Genomic DNA, 16,231 nt, shown 5'->3' on the forward strand with positions numbered 1-16,231 from the left:
CAGACTCCTGAACGATGACCATCGTTAGGGACTCCTGCCCATCTGTAGGTGCTGCTGTCGCCAGGCGCTTTCATTGGGAGGGCTGAAGGTTGCAGACTCCTGAACGATGACCATCGTTAGGGACTCCTGCCCATCTGTAGGCGCTGCTGTCGCCAGGCGCTTTCATCGGGAGAGATAAAGGTTGCAGACTCCTGAACGCAGACCATCGTTAGGGACTTCTGCCCATCTGTAGGTGCTGCTGTCGCCAGGCGCTTTCATTGGGAGGGCTGAAGGTTGCAGACTCCTGAACGATGACCATCGTTAGGGACTCCTGCCCATCTGTAGGTGCTGCTGTCGCCAGGCGCTTTCATTGGGAGGGCTGAAGGTTGCAGACTCCTGAACGATGACCATCGTTAGGGACTCCTGCCCATCTGTAGGTGCTGCTGTCGCCAGGCGCTTTCATTGGGAGGGCTGAAGGTTGCAGACTCCTGAACGATGACCATCGTTAGGGACTCCTGCCCATCTGTAGGTGCTGCTGTCGCCAGGCGCTTTCATTGGGAGGGCTGAAGGTTGCAGACTCCTGAACGATGACCATCGTTAGGGACTCCTGCCCATCTGTAGGCGCTGCTGTCGCCAGGCGCTTTCATCGGGAGAGATAAAGGTTGCAGACTCCTGAACGCAGACCATCGTTAGGGACTTCTGCCCATCTGTAGGTGCTGCTGTCGCCAGGCGCTTTCATCGGGAGGGCTGAAGGTTGCAGACTCCTGAACGCTGACCATCGTTAGGGACTTCTGCCCATCTGTAGGCGCTGCTGTCGCCAGGCGCTTTTATCTGGAGAGATAAAGGTTGCAGAGGCACTTTCATCATGAGGGCTGAAGGTTGCAGACTCCTGAACGCTGACCATCGTTAGGGACTTCTGCCCATCTGTAGGCGCTGCTGTCGCCAGGCGCTTTTATCTGGAGAGATAAAGGTTGCAGACTCCTGAACGCTGACCATCGTTAGGGACTTCTGCCCATCTGTAGGCGCTGCTGTCGCCAGGCGCTTTTATCTGGAGAGATAAAGGTTGCAGAGGCACTTTCATCATGAGGGCTGAAGGTTGCAGACTCCTGAACGATGACCATCGTTAGGGACTTCTGCCCATCTGTAGACGCTGCTGTCGCCAGGCGCTTTCATTGGGAGGGCTGAAGGTTGCAGACTCCTGAACGCAGACCATCGTTAGGGACTTCTGCCCATCTGTAGGCGCTGCTGTCGCCAGGCGCTTTCATCGGGAGGGCTGAAGGTTGCAGACTCCTGAACGATGACCATCGTTAGGGACTTCTGCCCATCTGTAGGTGCTGCTGTCGCCAGGCGCTTTCATCGGGAGGGCTGAAGGTTGCAGACTCCTGAACGATGACCATCGTTAGGGACTTCTGCCCATCTGTAGGCGCTGCTGTCGCCAGGCGCTTTCATCAGGAGAGATAAAGGTGGCAGACTCCTGAACGCTGACCATCGTTAGGGACTTCTGCCCATCTGTAGGCGCTGCTGTCGCCTGGCGTTTTTATCGGGAGGGCTGAAGGTTGCAGACTCCTGAACGCAGACCATCGTTAGGGACTTCTGCCCATTTGTAGGCGCTGCTGTCGCCAGGCGCTTTTATCTGGAGAGATAAAGGTTGCAGACTCCTGAACGATGACCATCGTTAGGGACTTCTGCCCATCTGTAGGCGCTGCTGTCGCCAGGCGCTTTTATCTGGAGAGATAAAGGTTGCAGACTCCTGAACGATGACCATCGTTAGGGACTTCTGCCCATCTGTAGGCGCTGCTGTCGCCAGGCTCTTTTATCTGGAGAGATAAAGGTTGCAGACTCCTGAACGCAGACCATCGTTAGAGACTCCTGCCAATCTGTAGGCGCTGCTGTCGCCAGGCGCTTTTATCTGGACAGATAAAGGTGGCAGACTCCTGAACGCTGACCGTCGTTAGGGACTTCTGCCCATCTTTAGGCGCTGCTGTCACAAGGCGATTTCATCGGGAGGGCTGAAGGTTGCAGACTTCTGAACGCAGACCATCGTTACGGACTTAAGCCCATCTGTAGGCGCTGCTGTCGCCAGGCGCTTTCATCGGGAGGGCTGATGGTTGCAGACTCCTGGACGCTGACCATCGTTACGGACTTAAGCCCATCTGTAGGCGCTGCTGTCGCCAGGCGCTTTCATAGGGAGGGCTGTAGGTTGCAGACTTCTGAACGCTGACCATCGTTAGGGACTTCTGCCCATCTGTAGGCGCTGCTGTCGCCAGGCGCTTTCATCTGGAGAGCTGAAGGTTGCAGACTCCTGAACGCTGACCATCGTTAGGGACTTCTGCCCATCTGTAGGCGCTGCTGCCGCCAGGCGCTTTCATCTGGAGAGATAAAGGTTGCAGACTCCTGAACGATGACCATCGTTAGGGACTTCTTCCCATCTGTAGGCGCTGCTGTCGCCAGGTGCTTTTATCTGGAGAGATAAAGGTTGCAGACTCCTGAACGATGACCATCGTTAGGGACTTCCGCCCATATGTAGGCGCTGCTGTCGCCAGGCGCTTTTATCTGGAGAGCTGAAGGTGGCAGACTCCTGAACGCAGACCATCGTTAGGGACTCCTGCCAATCTGTAGGCGCTGCTGTCGCCAGGCGCTTTTATCTGGAGAGATAAAGGTTGCAGACTCCTGAACGCTGACCATCGTTAGGGACTTCTGCCCATCTGTAGGCGCTGCTGTCGCCAGGCGCTTTCATAGGGAGGGCTGTAGGTTGCAGACTTCTGAACGCTGACCATCGTTAGGGACTTCTGCCCATCTGTAGGCGCTGCTGTCACCAGGCGCTTTTATCTGGAGAGATAAAGGTTGCAGACTTCTGAACGCTGACCATAGTTAGGGACTTCTGCCCATCTGTAGGTGTTACTGTCGCCAGGCGCTTTCATGCCACTCTATGGTTACTGCTCACTGCCTATCTCACGGCTTGTTTGGCTGGGCTTGTCAATGGATGAAAACCCAGAATGCTGCTGGTTATGGCGAAAATGTACACATAATTAAGTGTTGGATGTGAGGTGTGTAACAAATCTTCGTCATTCTGGTGGTTTAATCATTAATGTTCTCTTGGTTTATTTTATTCTAGGCCTACACGGTCCAATATGCAAAAAGCCATATTCAGTAACTGGACCCGGAAGGAAAGCTCTCTTTGAATCTTCTGGCACTCTCTTTCCTCTGCAACCCACTCTTCCCTACTTCACATTCTAGTGTCTTTTTCTGCCCTTCACCTCCTTCCTCTTTAGTCCTCAGTTTCCCACCTCCCCAGCACCTTTCTCTACCCACCTCTCCTTTCACATCCACCTTTGCATCTCTTTTTTCCTGTCACCCTCTCTCCCACCACTCCACATCTCTCATGTAAACCACTAGTAAATGATTTACGGAGCATTCATGAGCCAGACAGCCAAGTGAGATGTGCTGCCCTTCAAGGGACCGAGGACACCATCCCTTCATATTATTGGTCATATCCAGAGGTCAAGGTGGGCTGAAACTACTGGCACGACAGTCCCTTATTTCAGCGAAAATCTGCCATCTTTCCTTTATTTATGCAACCTGCAAAACCGGTTACAGAATAGCAGGGAAGGGCACTTTTTTCTATTACTGCTGCCCTACTGGAGATTCGAACCTGGTCCGTCCTAGTAACAGTGCAATGGCACATCATCTTGCGCCATCTTGCCGGTGCAGAATTTTCATTGTTTACTTGAATAGACTGAATGGGACATAACACCCATTGCCGAGCTGCCACAAAGCCCTGTTCGGCAGTGATCTGCCTTTGTCTTCAGCAATTACGCATGAATTACTGCAGACACAGCCAGTTATACAGGTAATAGACGGACGGGTTGATGGATGGATGGGGCGGGTCTATTGTCCTGGGCATGTCCGTTAAGAGGTGCAAATGGTGAGTGATTGGAAGGGGGAGGCTGCTTAAAGCTGCATGCTCTGGGGGTCAATGACAAACTAATGGTGTTCATTTAAATGCATTTTATTTAATTGTGTTTTCATCAGTCTTGATAGCACTGTAGTAAAGCACAGCAGTGTGGTGTGGAGTGGAGGAAAAGAAGGACCCATGTGTGTGGTTTGAACATGGGTGAGTATTGAGTTGGACAGGCGCAGGGTGAAGGGCACGAGGGGTGCATAATATAAGGGGACGAGGCAGGGGGAACATAGTTCCACTGCTTTCTTTTACACTTCGACCCCTGGCCATTTCCTACATTTGCATCTAGCTGTACATTTAACTTAAGTTATCTCCTAGCTGAATGAGGGCTGACTGATTCATGCCCATCACTCACTTGCACACATGCAGGCACGCACACCAGCACAAGCAGGTGACATTACAGGTCATGGCTCAGCAAATAAAGAAGTCCCCACACACTTTGCGCATGCGGGCATTTTCCCAGTGGTACAGCAAGTGAAATATGGCTCTGTGCTTGATTCCCAGCTCCCGATGCTCAGATACACACCGGCACGCAACAACTTTGATAACTTACAAATGTGTAACCTTTGCTGGCCTTAGTGGTAGCAGCGCCCCGGGCAGTGGAAGAAAAATGTGGTGCTCCCTGGTCAATGCCAGGTCAGGCACCATATTTATTTTAACTCCCTGTGCTGGAGCAGGGAGTAAATAACTGGAATAGGGTGCTGATACGAAAGCCTTCTCCCACCACGCCAGCTCGGGGGATCCCTTGAAAGTCATAGGGAGGAGTTTTTGATTATATAATACCTTGCACACAGATAGAGAGAAGAGATTGGCGATTCATCAAGAGATTTCTGGATCTTATTTGAAGGCATTGGCTGGCTCGGGAGAAGTGATACTTACTGAATGACAGGTTTCCAGGCAGACTGGAGAAAGGATCTTTTGCAGAGAGAGATGAGCATGCCATATGTTAGAAACTGGTTTCCAGACAGGCAGCTGAAAGGGATCTTGCTGATGCAGCAACTCCAGACTGTAAGTTATTTGAAGTAGAATCCCCAATATAACTCCAGACTGTCCATCGAGGGGACATGCCATTTGATTTCTTCTAATGTGAAGTGCTGACACCTGCAGGCAGCTTGTGTAACTGTGCAGCTGCTAGATGGACTGCCTCAGGTGTCAGCATGGCTGGGGCTAGTCGGGGCTGTGCCCGGGCAGGGCCCCGGCTCGGGAGCCTTTTCTGGAGACTGAGTGGGCTCAACCCCAGTTAGCCCCGGCCCACTTAAAGCACTGCTCACCTGTAAGGCAACCACTGTCATTAAACCTGCCCACAAGATGGGAAACTAAAAACATCAGGCGGTACAAAATCATTTTGCACTAAGACAATACAATGAAAGAGACTACTGTACAATTAAATATGTCTCAATACAATACAACTCACCACGATGCAATAGACACATTGGATCACATTCCAAGTTTGTCACTGCAGCCAAAGTTAGTGGCAAAGTGGTGGCAAATCCATTACTGTGGCCCTCATCAGGAGATTGGTGGAATGAGTTTACTGGCACCGGTAAAGGTGCCAGTGCGGTAAACCCATTCCGCCCTACCACGAGGTCTCCTCGCGGGACCCGCAATGGGCGCCTGGAAAAACCAGGCGTCCATACCAGGTCCCGCGAGGACACCAGGGAGCTAACAACGGGCCCGTCATTAACGGGCCTGTTGTTAGCTCCATCCCCATTCCCATTGAGCCCTATGGGGGCTCGAATGGGAATGGGGATGGACCGGGTCCGGGTTCCTCGGACGGGGAATTACCGGGTCCGCCAAGGTTGCGATGGCCCGGTAAATCCTCATTTGAGGAACCCGGGCCCGAAATGCGGTAAGGAGGCAACCATGCCGCTAAAAGCGGCATGGTTACCTCCAACCTCCTGATGAGGGCCTGTGACTTTACCACATTTTTTTCGCACAGCCAAATTATAATTGTGGAGGAAATGCAGAGGAGATCCTCACAGCTGTTAGCATCAGGGATCTCCTCGACTTTACCAGCAAACATACATCGTAAATACCGGTAATGAGGTGAACTGTGCTGAAATGGAATACAACGCTCTGTAAAGGACTACGTGGCAGTTCAACGTAAGGTATCGCTCGTTTACTGCGAGTGCAAAAATACTGAATGCAAAAATACAGATTGCAAAAATACCTTGTTTTCCCCCCCAAATTATGGTGCAGTTATATGTGGGGGTGGTTAAAGATAATTGTGTAAGAGGAGCAAGGGGGTGCTGCGGGTGTCTCTCCCCTCACATAATTGCACAAATAGAAGAATAAACAATTAGCATTTAGTATTCAGTATTTTTCATTTGTAGTAACCACATGGATGCTAGTGCAATACACTCCAGGCCCATTGAATTCACTGCTGTAGAGTGGGAAACACTGCAGTACCATGAAATGCATTGCTATAGACTAGTAGCATATATAGTATAATAAAATGCAGTACTGTACAGTGCTATAACAAAGGGTACAGTGAAATCACTTCAATAGAATGCAACAAACTGCCGTACAGTCGATGACTGCTGCACTCACCGACAAGCCGCATGAGATTCCAAAGAAAACCACTTTCTTTTTCCCTTCGCAGACCTGCAGAGGGATGATGATGAAAATGTGAAACATAATGACAATAGTAATCGTAGTCTCATGTATAGTGCTTCATGCCAGATGCCTCTCTCTTCTAAGCACTGTAATTTCTTGTAGATATTATTCTAACAGAAGAGTCGGACCTGCCCCTAGGATGGACCCTACCTTTTCCAGCTCGGCAACGCCTAGTGTTGGGCTGTCCTCTGGGGCCTCCTGGGACGTTACCAAGGACCTGCAAAGAAAATGCACACTGTATGATAATTCCATATCATGCACATATATCTGACATAGTAAGCCTGGAAGGTATCTGAGTGAGTATCATACAACATGCAATATGAACGGTATCCGGTAATAATGTCCCCATACATAATGTCCCCATACATAATGTCCCCAAACATAATGTCCCCCATACATAATGTCCCCATATGTAATGTTCCCATACGTAATGTCCCCATACATAATGTCCCCATACATAATGTCCCCATATAGAATGTCCCCATACGTAATGTCCCCATACATAATGTCCCCCATACATAACGTCCCCAAACATAATGTCCCCATACATAACGTCCCCAAACATAATGTCCCCATATATAATGTCCCCATATATAATGTCCCCATATATAATGTCCCCCATACATAACGTCCCCAAACATAATGTCCCCATATATAATGTCCCCATACATAATGTCCCCATACATAATGTCCCCCATACATAACGTCCCCAAACATAATGTCCCCATACATAACGTCCCCAAACATAATGTCCCCATATATAATGTCCCCATACATAATGTCCCCATATATAATGTCCCCATATATAATGTCGCCAGGAAAAGCCATTACCCTTCCCCCCTTGTTAAAAAATTCAGGGGTTGCGGGGGTGTCCCCTGTATGTTTAATGTAATAATGTCACCGCAAAAAAAACCTGCTTTTTTGCCAGGAGACATTTTTGCGTGGACATGATCCATATGAACGTGACACTCAGATGCATGAAACACCGAAGCGTGGTAACTTTACAGTTTTTAACTGAAAGAACTCAGAGGCGAGTGGCCTTCTGCCTGGGGAACTGGAAATGCCATGAACAGGCCGCAAGGGATGGGGTAGAGATAGTAACATGACAGCACCAACTTTCCGATACCAAACAAAGCTGGATAGTGAATACAATGAATGGCAAACAAGGAAACATACACAAGTAGCCCAGTAGATCCTAACAGGGGGATACTGAAGGGTGAAGTTGGGTAAGTACGGAGATGGTGTCCAGTTAAAATATCGACGTTAAAAGCATTGACTCTAAAACACAGGATCCATGTTTTTAGTGTTAATGTGAAGCAGCGCAAAACAGATGGATTTGGGAACCAGAAATGCATCTTTTAGTGTTGGGTGTGACATTGGACCTAGTTTTACACCACTTGAACATTTGGACAGGAAGGTGGGAGGCGATGGGTGATTGCTCCAAAAGTTGAAGAAGCAGAGCAGGAGTCGGGCCAAATACAACAAAAATGGCAGCAAGCAGATGCGAGCGGAGGAAGCCCTCCTTTGAGCTAAAAGTCTACACGCCCTGTGACGAATCGAAGGTATTCGTCCCGTCTCCCCCAATGCGGAGCCTCCCCCTTTGAGGCTAGGGAAGTGAGCCCGGTCTGCAGGACACTCCCTCGGGGTCTGGACAGTGGCACCTCACTGGGAGAGACTGCCCCCTAGGGGACAAGGACTACCATTCCTGTGAGGAACTCCCTAAGCCACACGGCATAGCAGCATACCACTGGGAGAGACTCCCACTTAGGGGACAAGCGCTCCCGTTCCTGTGAGAAACTCCCTAAGGCACACGGCATAGTAGCATACCACTGGGAGAGACTCCCACTTAGGGGACAAGGACTACCATTCCTGTGAGGAACTCCCTAAGCCACACGGCATAGCAGCACACCACTGGGAGAGACTCCCACTTAGGGGACATGCGCTCCCGTTCCTCTGAGAAACTCCCTAAGGCACACGGCATAGCAGCATACCACTGGGAGAGACTCCCACTTAGGGGACAAGCGCTCCCGTTCCTGTGAGAAACTCCCTAAGGCACACGGCATAGCAGCATATCACTGGGAGAGACTCCCACTTAGGGGACAAGCGCTCCCGTTCCTGTGAGGAACTCCCTAAGGCACACGGCATAGTAGCATACGACTGGGAGAGACTCCCACTTAGGGGACAAGGACTACCATTCCTGTGAGGAACTCCCTAAGCCACACGGCATAGCAGCATACCACTGGGAGAGACTCCCACTTAGGGGACAAGCGCTCCCGTTCCTGTGAGAAACTCCCTAAGGCACACGGCATAGCAGCATACCACTGGGAGAGACTCCGACTTAGGGGACAAGGACTACCATTCCTGTGAGGAACTCCCTAAGCCACACGGCATAGCAGCATACCACTGGGAGAGACTCCCACTTAGGGGACAAGCGCTCCCGTTCCTGTGAGAAACTCCCTAAGGCACACGGCATAGCAGCATACCACTGGGAGAGACTCCCACTTAGGGGACAAGCGCTCCCGTTCCTGTGAGAAACTCCCTAAGGCACACGGCATAGTAGCATACCACTGGGAGAGACTCCCACTTAGGGGACAAGTGCTCCCGTTCCTGTGAGAAACTCCCTAAGGCACACGGCATAGTAGCATACCACTGAGAGAGACTCCCACTTAGGGGACAAGCGCTCCCGTTCCTGTGAGAAACTCCCTAAGGCACACGGCATAGCAGCCTACCACTGGGAGAGACTCCCACTTAGGGGACAAGCGCTCCCGTTCCTGTGAGAAACTCCCTAAGGCACACGGCATAGCAGCATACCACTGGGAGAGACTCCCACTTAGGGGACAAGCGCTCCCGTTCCTGTGAGAAACTCCCTAAGGCACACGGCATAGCAGCATACCACTGGGAGAGACTCCCACTTAGGGGACAAGCGCTCCCGTTCCTGTGAGAAACTCCCTAAGGCACACGGCATAGTAGCATACCACTGGGAGAGACTCCCACTTAGGGGACAAGCGCTCCCGTTCCTGTGAGAAACTCCCTAAGGCACACGGCATAGTAGCATACCACTGGGAGAGACTCCCACTTAGGGGACAAGCGCTCCCGTTCCTGTGAGAAACTCCCTAAGGCACACGGCATAGTAGCATACCACTGGGAGAGACTCCCACTTAGGGGACAAGTGCTCCCGTTCCTGTGAGAAACTCCCTAAGGCACACGGCATAGTAGCATACCACTGGGAGAGACTCCCACTTAGGGGACAAGCGCTCCCGTTCCTGTGAGAAACTCCCTAAGGCACACGGCCTAGTAGCATACCACTGGGAGAGACTCCCACTTAGGGGACAAGCGCTCCCGTTCCTGTGAGAAACTCCCTAAGGCACACGGCATAGTAGCATACATGGGACTATCTGCTACGAAGACTAATGTAAAATCTGCATATTTGGCTGAAGGCAATGCTGGAACCAACCAGCCCAGAGAAGGAAAGGTGAATGTCTCTTTAAGAGGAGATGCATACTTAACTGGGATGAGTGGAGGAACATAGAGCAGCAGAGAGTACCCTACGCAGGGGGGGAGCCCCCTGGCATGATCACACCTTGGAGAGGTGGACCTGAGAAGAGCCATGGTGCCCGCGGCTTCCGAAGAGCAGCAGAATGCAAGAGTGAGACCCTGGAGACCCGGCGTTTCCAACAACGGAGGAGCAGTTGGGAAACAGGAAAGCAGAGTCCTGTGTCAGGTGGTGGCAAGACCACATCCATGTCGTAGCGGGATGGACGCCTGACGAAATGTGCCGAGACCATCAGAGAAGGCAAGTAGGAGCACAAACTGCTTCCTAATGTTAACCCCTGTATACGGCAGAAGAGAAGCCGAGAACGGGAGACCAAAGAAAATGTAGAATGAGAAAGTAACTGGGAACCTCTGTGTACGACAGAAGGGAAACTGAGAATGGGAGCACAACAAAACCAAGGAACGAGAAAGTCAGCATCAAAGAGAATCGTCCGAGCAAATGCCATGGCCTTCAAAGGTTCCCCAACATACAGAGAGGTAGCCGGAAGAACGGGAGAAGCGGGGCAGCCAAATACACATCCCGGCACAAACAACGAGTTGCTTAATATAAACCTTTGAAATTGGAATTGTATAAAGAGGAAACTGAATAACCCTGTGTGGGAAGTCTATGAAGACTCTGAACAAAGATCAGATAGAGGAGGGAAATTACTATAGGAGCACCAAGACGAAAATAGGAGAAAGAAGGACAGACAAGACTATCAACACAACAAGATAGTTGCAAAGAGAGAACCCATGCGAGGGGAAATACCAAGTGGGAACAAACCTCAGCCAAGTCGAGAAAGCCAGGATCAATAGTGTATGAGAGGTCTAAAACATCCAACCAGAATGTGAGAAAGCCTCACGAGGAACGTGTAAAGAGAGTACAAAACTAAAGACTGTTGTAGAAGAGCTACGCGAGTTCATTCAAGAGATAAACAGAGACTATTACAAAAGATTGTGCTAGACAAGCAGCCCGAGGAATAGAGACATTGATACAAAGAGACTGCCAGAAGATATTGCACACCAGGAGAATCAAGCCAATCTTATGTTTGCTATCTTAGTGCTAGGGCAAGGTAGAATTAGATTCGGACTGAGTGACTTTTTTTTCCTTGGGACTTCCTGACGACAGACAAGCACCTTCAGTGCCTTGAGCTAGGTTGTGTCCTATAGAAATAGGGAAAGACAGGCCCTTTTCTTACAATAAAAGTGACTTAGAATGTCCTTAAAGAGTCAGACTCCTTCTTCCGACCCACCACAGCCCGTATAATAAAAACAACCAAACACCATAAATACAGAACTCGAGATTCATTGAGTTAGTGAAGTGACTCACAATGTTTGTTCAGTCGATATTTTAAGATAGAACCCCATCAGTGTAATGAAACGCGACGGACAGGAGGCCACCTCAAATCTATGAAGAGCACAATACAAGTGGAACAACACGATCCCCTGCGATCTGTCCCATCGGGTATCCCAGTGATGGGTGGGAGGCCAGACTCTTGACTTCACGTAGGTCTACCCCTGGAAGGATGATCTTACCTGTCGCCGCCGGAGATGATGTACGTGTAATGCGGTGGCCGGTGCAGGCCTTTCAGCAACTTATTGAAGGAGTTCTGAAAGAGAATGGCGAGCCACACATGTCAACCACCAGGATACATGTCACCACTCTCATCACAGTGTCGAAACTAGAATAATATAATAACATGCTTTCAAATAGCACTTCATGCTGTATTCCTTCGGTTCCCAAGCACTGTAATGATGGGGGCTATTATTAGGAAATGTAATGGCACTCAGTGTGTAACCCCCTGAAGGAAGAAGGGTCCTAAGTCACCCCTGCAGTGGCTAAAACCTAAGCCCTGCAGTCTTAAACGCAACCAGTGTCTAACCTGCTGAGCTATCTCGCTGGCTGGAGTAGAGTAGACCATCTGAGAAGATGTGGATATGCACTCCCGATGCAAATGCCATCATGAGAGCAAAGATCCCCAGCGGAGTGATCTGTTGGCATAAGGCGCCAACCCGAAGCCACGCCCATCCATTGAACCCTTCCCTGCCAGTGTGACCAGCCTCCACACCTGACGCAGATGCTCCACGGATTCACTGAACACGTGGTCTATTCATCAGCTACATGCAATGAATCTGTGCAGATCTGTGCAATGGCGTTGCTGCAGTGGGGGCCATCATTGCAACCTCACTCCCACCGCAACTTCGATAATTGCATGGATTGGGCGTGCCTAGTGTGTCGGCACAGCCAACCCAAGTGCAATCCAGGAACATGTGCATGCACAGGTGCAGCACGTGCACGGTGTAACAGCATGCACGAGGTGCCAGCGCTTGCTGCAATGGAAGAATGTGCAGTCACCTTCTCCTGGCAAGGCAGAAGAAACCAGGGTTTGACCGGATATCCGTGGAACCGGGGGGGGGGGCGAATTTTAGGCACGGCTGCACGCTTCACCCACATGTTATTACCCTGGAGAACAGTGCTTAGAAACAGAATAACCACCAATAAGCGCTTTAGCATCCGTCCTCTCAAAGTTCAGTCGGTGATGTTCTAACACGCCGCTTTCACAGTTACATTAAGTGTCGCGATATCTGAGTACAAGTATAACCAGCCTGGGGAGCAGCGCCTGGGGAGCAGCGCACGCGGCCTCTCCCAGCTCTTCTGATTGTTTTTGATAAAGGGTGGAAATCCAGGGGTTCACATTGCGGGTTTCCTCTCTGTATTACACCCCTTCACAGAAACCATCGTTCATCCCGCCCCAAGGCCCAAGGCACGTGGATGGCGAGGGCACTGCAGGCTGCATACAGGTGGCAAATAAGAACTTAACTTACTCCCTGAGCAAACTTTACAGCTGAAGTAAAGTTTGCGTGTTCAACGGCGTAAAACAGGGGTATTTTTTCTCTTTTTTGATCTTGCAATGTGCTACTTTGCGAGGCAGCCACTTCGCAGCGCTAGATATCGATGGTTCGCCACACAGCAGTCTGAACAGACTAAACACTATAATTAGACCTGCCAGGCGATTTACAAAATATGTAAAAACTTTCATGAAGAGAAAAGGGGCAATACTTTATGCGAGAGAACCTGTTACTTTTGCATTCAAGTGCAAACGGTGGTCCCCTCCACATATGTTTAATCATTGGCACCTTGGGGTGCAAAAGGGAGGTGCAAGGTGGAGGCAGAATTTACCTGGCCCCTGCCTTTTGCATTCCGCATGGAGGAAGTGAGGAAACGCTGCGCGCCGCGACAGGCCGACTTTACAATAGATTCCTACTGCATCCGTCTGCTTTTTGGGGGTGTAAAAAGCAGGCGGATTCAATAAAGCATTTACACCAGCATGATAATGACACACAGGTGTAGATGCTGCGGCACTTGCAGGGAGGAGCAGAAGGATGAGGAGGCGGAGTCACAAATTACACTGTGTGACCCCTCTCAGCTGCACCAATCCCTGCAAAGGAGGAGTAATGGAAAAGGAATGCGTGATGGAGGTTACTCCTCCACAAACGCGAGCCACTTGGGGGGCATGTAAACCACTACAGTTGCCATACAATATGATTATTGGTGTGGCAGGCAACATGGGCTCTCTGATTATAGTTTTTTTTAAATGTATTTTGTATTGTGCTTCAGTTCCAAGGACTTTTTAAAGATGTATAATTCAAATGATCAAAACATTATATAAAACACTGAAACTGACATTCATAAAACACAATTCACAAGCATAAACCATAGGGATTCTCTAGCGTGAAGCCACTCAACCAACTTTCACAGCGCCAGTTTAGCAGCCCTTAGGCCTCGTAGCGCTGTTACAGAATACTTACTCACATGCAGGTAACAATGACAACACAAGATCCTTGCAAGTGTATTAGCTCGTGCATTCGTGCACGCTGGACAATAAGTTGTGCATGGAATTGGATCAGGCCTATGGCGTTAGAATTGATTGGCGGACCATGTTGGTGAATGTGGGTAGTCCTGCATGCATTTTGCTTTTTTTCACATGGGTTTTGGTGGTTTTTCCCTCTAACTGTTCACGAGTATGCTCGTCCTGTTTGCATAGACAGGCATAATAGCCCGGCCGTTAAGGGGTTAATAATTGTTGGGGGTCGCCGGCCATGGTCATCCGGCGGGCGGCCCCGGGCGCTATCTATGCTAGCGCCGTGCAGTCCCACTATGTGTGGGGGTGGGGGCCTGCCATGGACATCCGGCGTCCAGGCTGCTTCCTGTGCTGTGGGTCGGGCACGGGTGACAGGACATCACTCACCCCTTCTGTGTGTTGCTCCCCCAGTCAGGAGTGTCTCTTTCCTCCAGGGCCGCAGGAGGGCGCACGAGCACTCAGGATGAGCCGCAACCCATACCCTGTCCGCTGCACCACTTCTGGGTGGTGGTTTGGTCGGACACCATTTGTTGGCTGAGTTCGGGGGCTGGCAGGTACTTTCCCCAAGGCCAAGCTGGACTAGCCTTGTGACGACATGGCATGTGGGGCAACAACCGTGGCAGGCAGTTGAGGACCCTTTTGTGGCTCGGTGCCAAAACCACCTGGGGGACAGGCAGGGTGGCCGTGGCGGTCCAGTATTGGGGTTGCCTGCTGCTTAGGTCTCTCCACAGCAGTGGGGGCGTCCTCGGGCTACCAGATGGTGCAGAGCAACCGTGGTCCAGTGCTTGGGGCCTTCACAATTGACCAGTCCTGCGCCTGCAGCATCTCTTATGGTGACCCATTTCTGCCTTCAGTGTGCAGAGTCCGTCCTTTCCCTTATTCCGACCCGGAGGCCCGGCACATCAATGTCCCCTTCAGTTCCGGTGGAACGGGCAGCGTCTTGCTTCCTGGTCCAGATGACCAGGGCTCCTCAATGTCCTTGTGCTAACATAGAACACTCTTCAGTTGGAGTGGCAGGGCTCCTTCTCTGCCACCCATGCTTGGGGAGTATAGGGGGGAAAAGCTGCATGCCTCGGTGTAGATGTGGGGATAGGGAGTCACAACAGACGGGAAGCAGTCGACAGTCGATTGGCGCGTGATAGCTTCTGACCACTTAGGTTTTCACACTCCGAAACCAACGTCTGAGTGCCCATGTGTATTGGCAACGGAAAGTTGTTTCTCCTTTGCTGCTGGAGCTACCCACAGTGTCTGGCAGCAACTAAACCAGCCCCCCTTAGATGTCCTCGTGACACCAGTCCCCTTACTGATGTGCTAGGGCTTTCAACGACCACCTCTTATTAGCTGCGGCATAGATATGCTGGGGCAACAGCACAGTCCTTGTCCCTGAAGTGGCAAACCGAAGAGTGTCCCATCAGGCAGCAACCTGCTTTCATGCCGTGGGATATGCTTGAGGGTGCCCCAGTGGAGAGCGCTTCAGTTCAGTTGGCAGACCTGGGTGGCCCACGGTCTACCACAGCAGGAACTCAGTGTTGCCAAACCAGCCCACAAGGGAGGGTGCTTTGGTGGGATGTCTGGCACCAACTGCCCATTTGGGACTCCTCCAGCCCCTCCGAGCCTTGACACGTTTGTAGAGAGCTGCGCGCCACCAGGATGCGGCCGAGCGTGCCAGCTGGACCAGCTATTGGCAGCATTTATTTATTTATTTATTTTTCCACACTACAGCCGGGCTCCTTCTGTTTGATGCACACACCTCTTACTGTCCTTTAAGACTTCACTGCACAGGCAGCCAGTAGACCGGGAGTGTCGGCACCGCCGGGTGCACGTTTGGGGCCAGTTGTTTTTCTGTTCTTTTGAGATTTGCTCCCAAGTTCACAGCAGGAGACGAATGACGAAGGCACTGTTGGGCTGGCGTTACACTGACCTTGCAGATAGTTTTGTTTCTTAGTAGTGACCATCCGAATACTCATCTGACTAGCACTGCGACATGCGTTGGTGCTGGTGGATTGCCCTTTTCGATCCTTCTTTGCCTCTGTTGTGACCCATGGCACTTCATTGTTCTGCGCTGGTGGGGCTCAGGATACTGTGAGGGCCATGTGCTTCTGTTCGCATAGCATGAACCTGTGTCCAACCTCTGACATGGAGCCGCCAGGCACTTTCATTTAGCTCTGACACAGAGCTGTTCATTTCCACGCCTGCCCTGGGACCTTTACAGGGACTTCAGCAGGGCAGCACGCTGGAGGATCCTGCCGCCGCCCATGGGGCGGCGGCCACTCACTTTCCT

General features: G+C 50.9%; 1 protein-coding gene across 2 annotated transcripts in view; it reads right to left on the reverse strand.

Moving 5' to 3' along the window:
- Positions 1-16,231, reverse strand: part of GCKR (glucokinase regulator) — a 460,619-nt gene that overhangs the window by 56,227 nt on the left and 388,161 nt on the right. For both annotated transcript variants that reach the window (XM_069605446.1, XM_069605445.1), the window contains 3 exons: positions 11,624-11,697; positions 6,707-6,773; positions 6,491-6,544 (listed from right to left, as the gene is read on the reverse strand). In XM_069605446.1, coding sequence (XP_069461547.1) covers positions 6,491-6,544; positions 6,707-6,773; positions 11,624-11,697 — 195 coding nt within the window. The remainder of the gene's footprint in view (positions 1-6,490; positions 6,545-6,706; positions 6,774-11,623; positions 11,698-16,231) is intronic.

This window comes from Ambystoma mexicanum, chromosome 4p (genome assembly GCF_040938575.1).
Source record: "Ambystoma mexicanum isolate Mex_15411 chromosome 4p, UKY_AmexF1_1, whole genome shotgun sequence".
Classification (NCBI taxonomy): Eukaryota; Metazoa; Chordata; class Amphibia; order Caudata; family Ambystomatidae; genus Ambystoma; species Ambystoma mexicanum.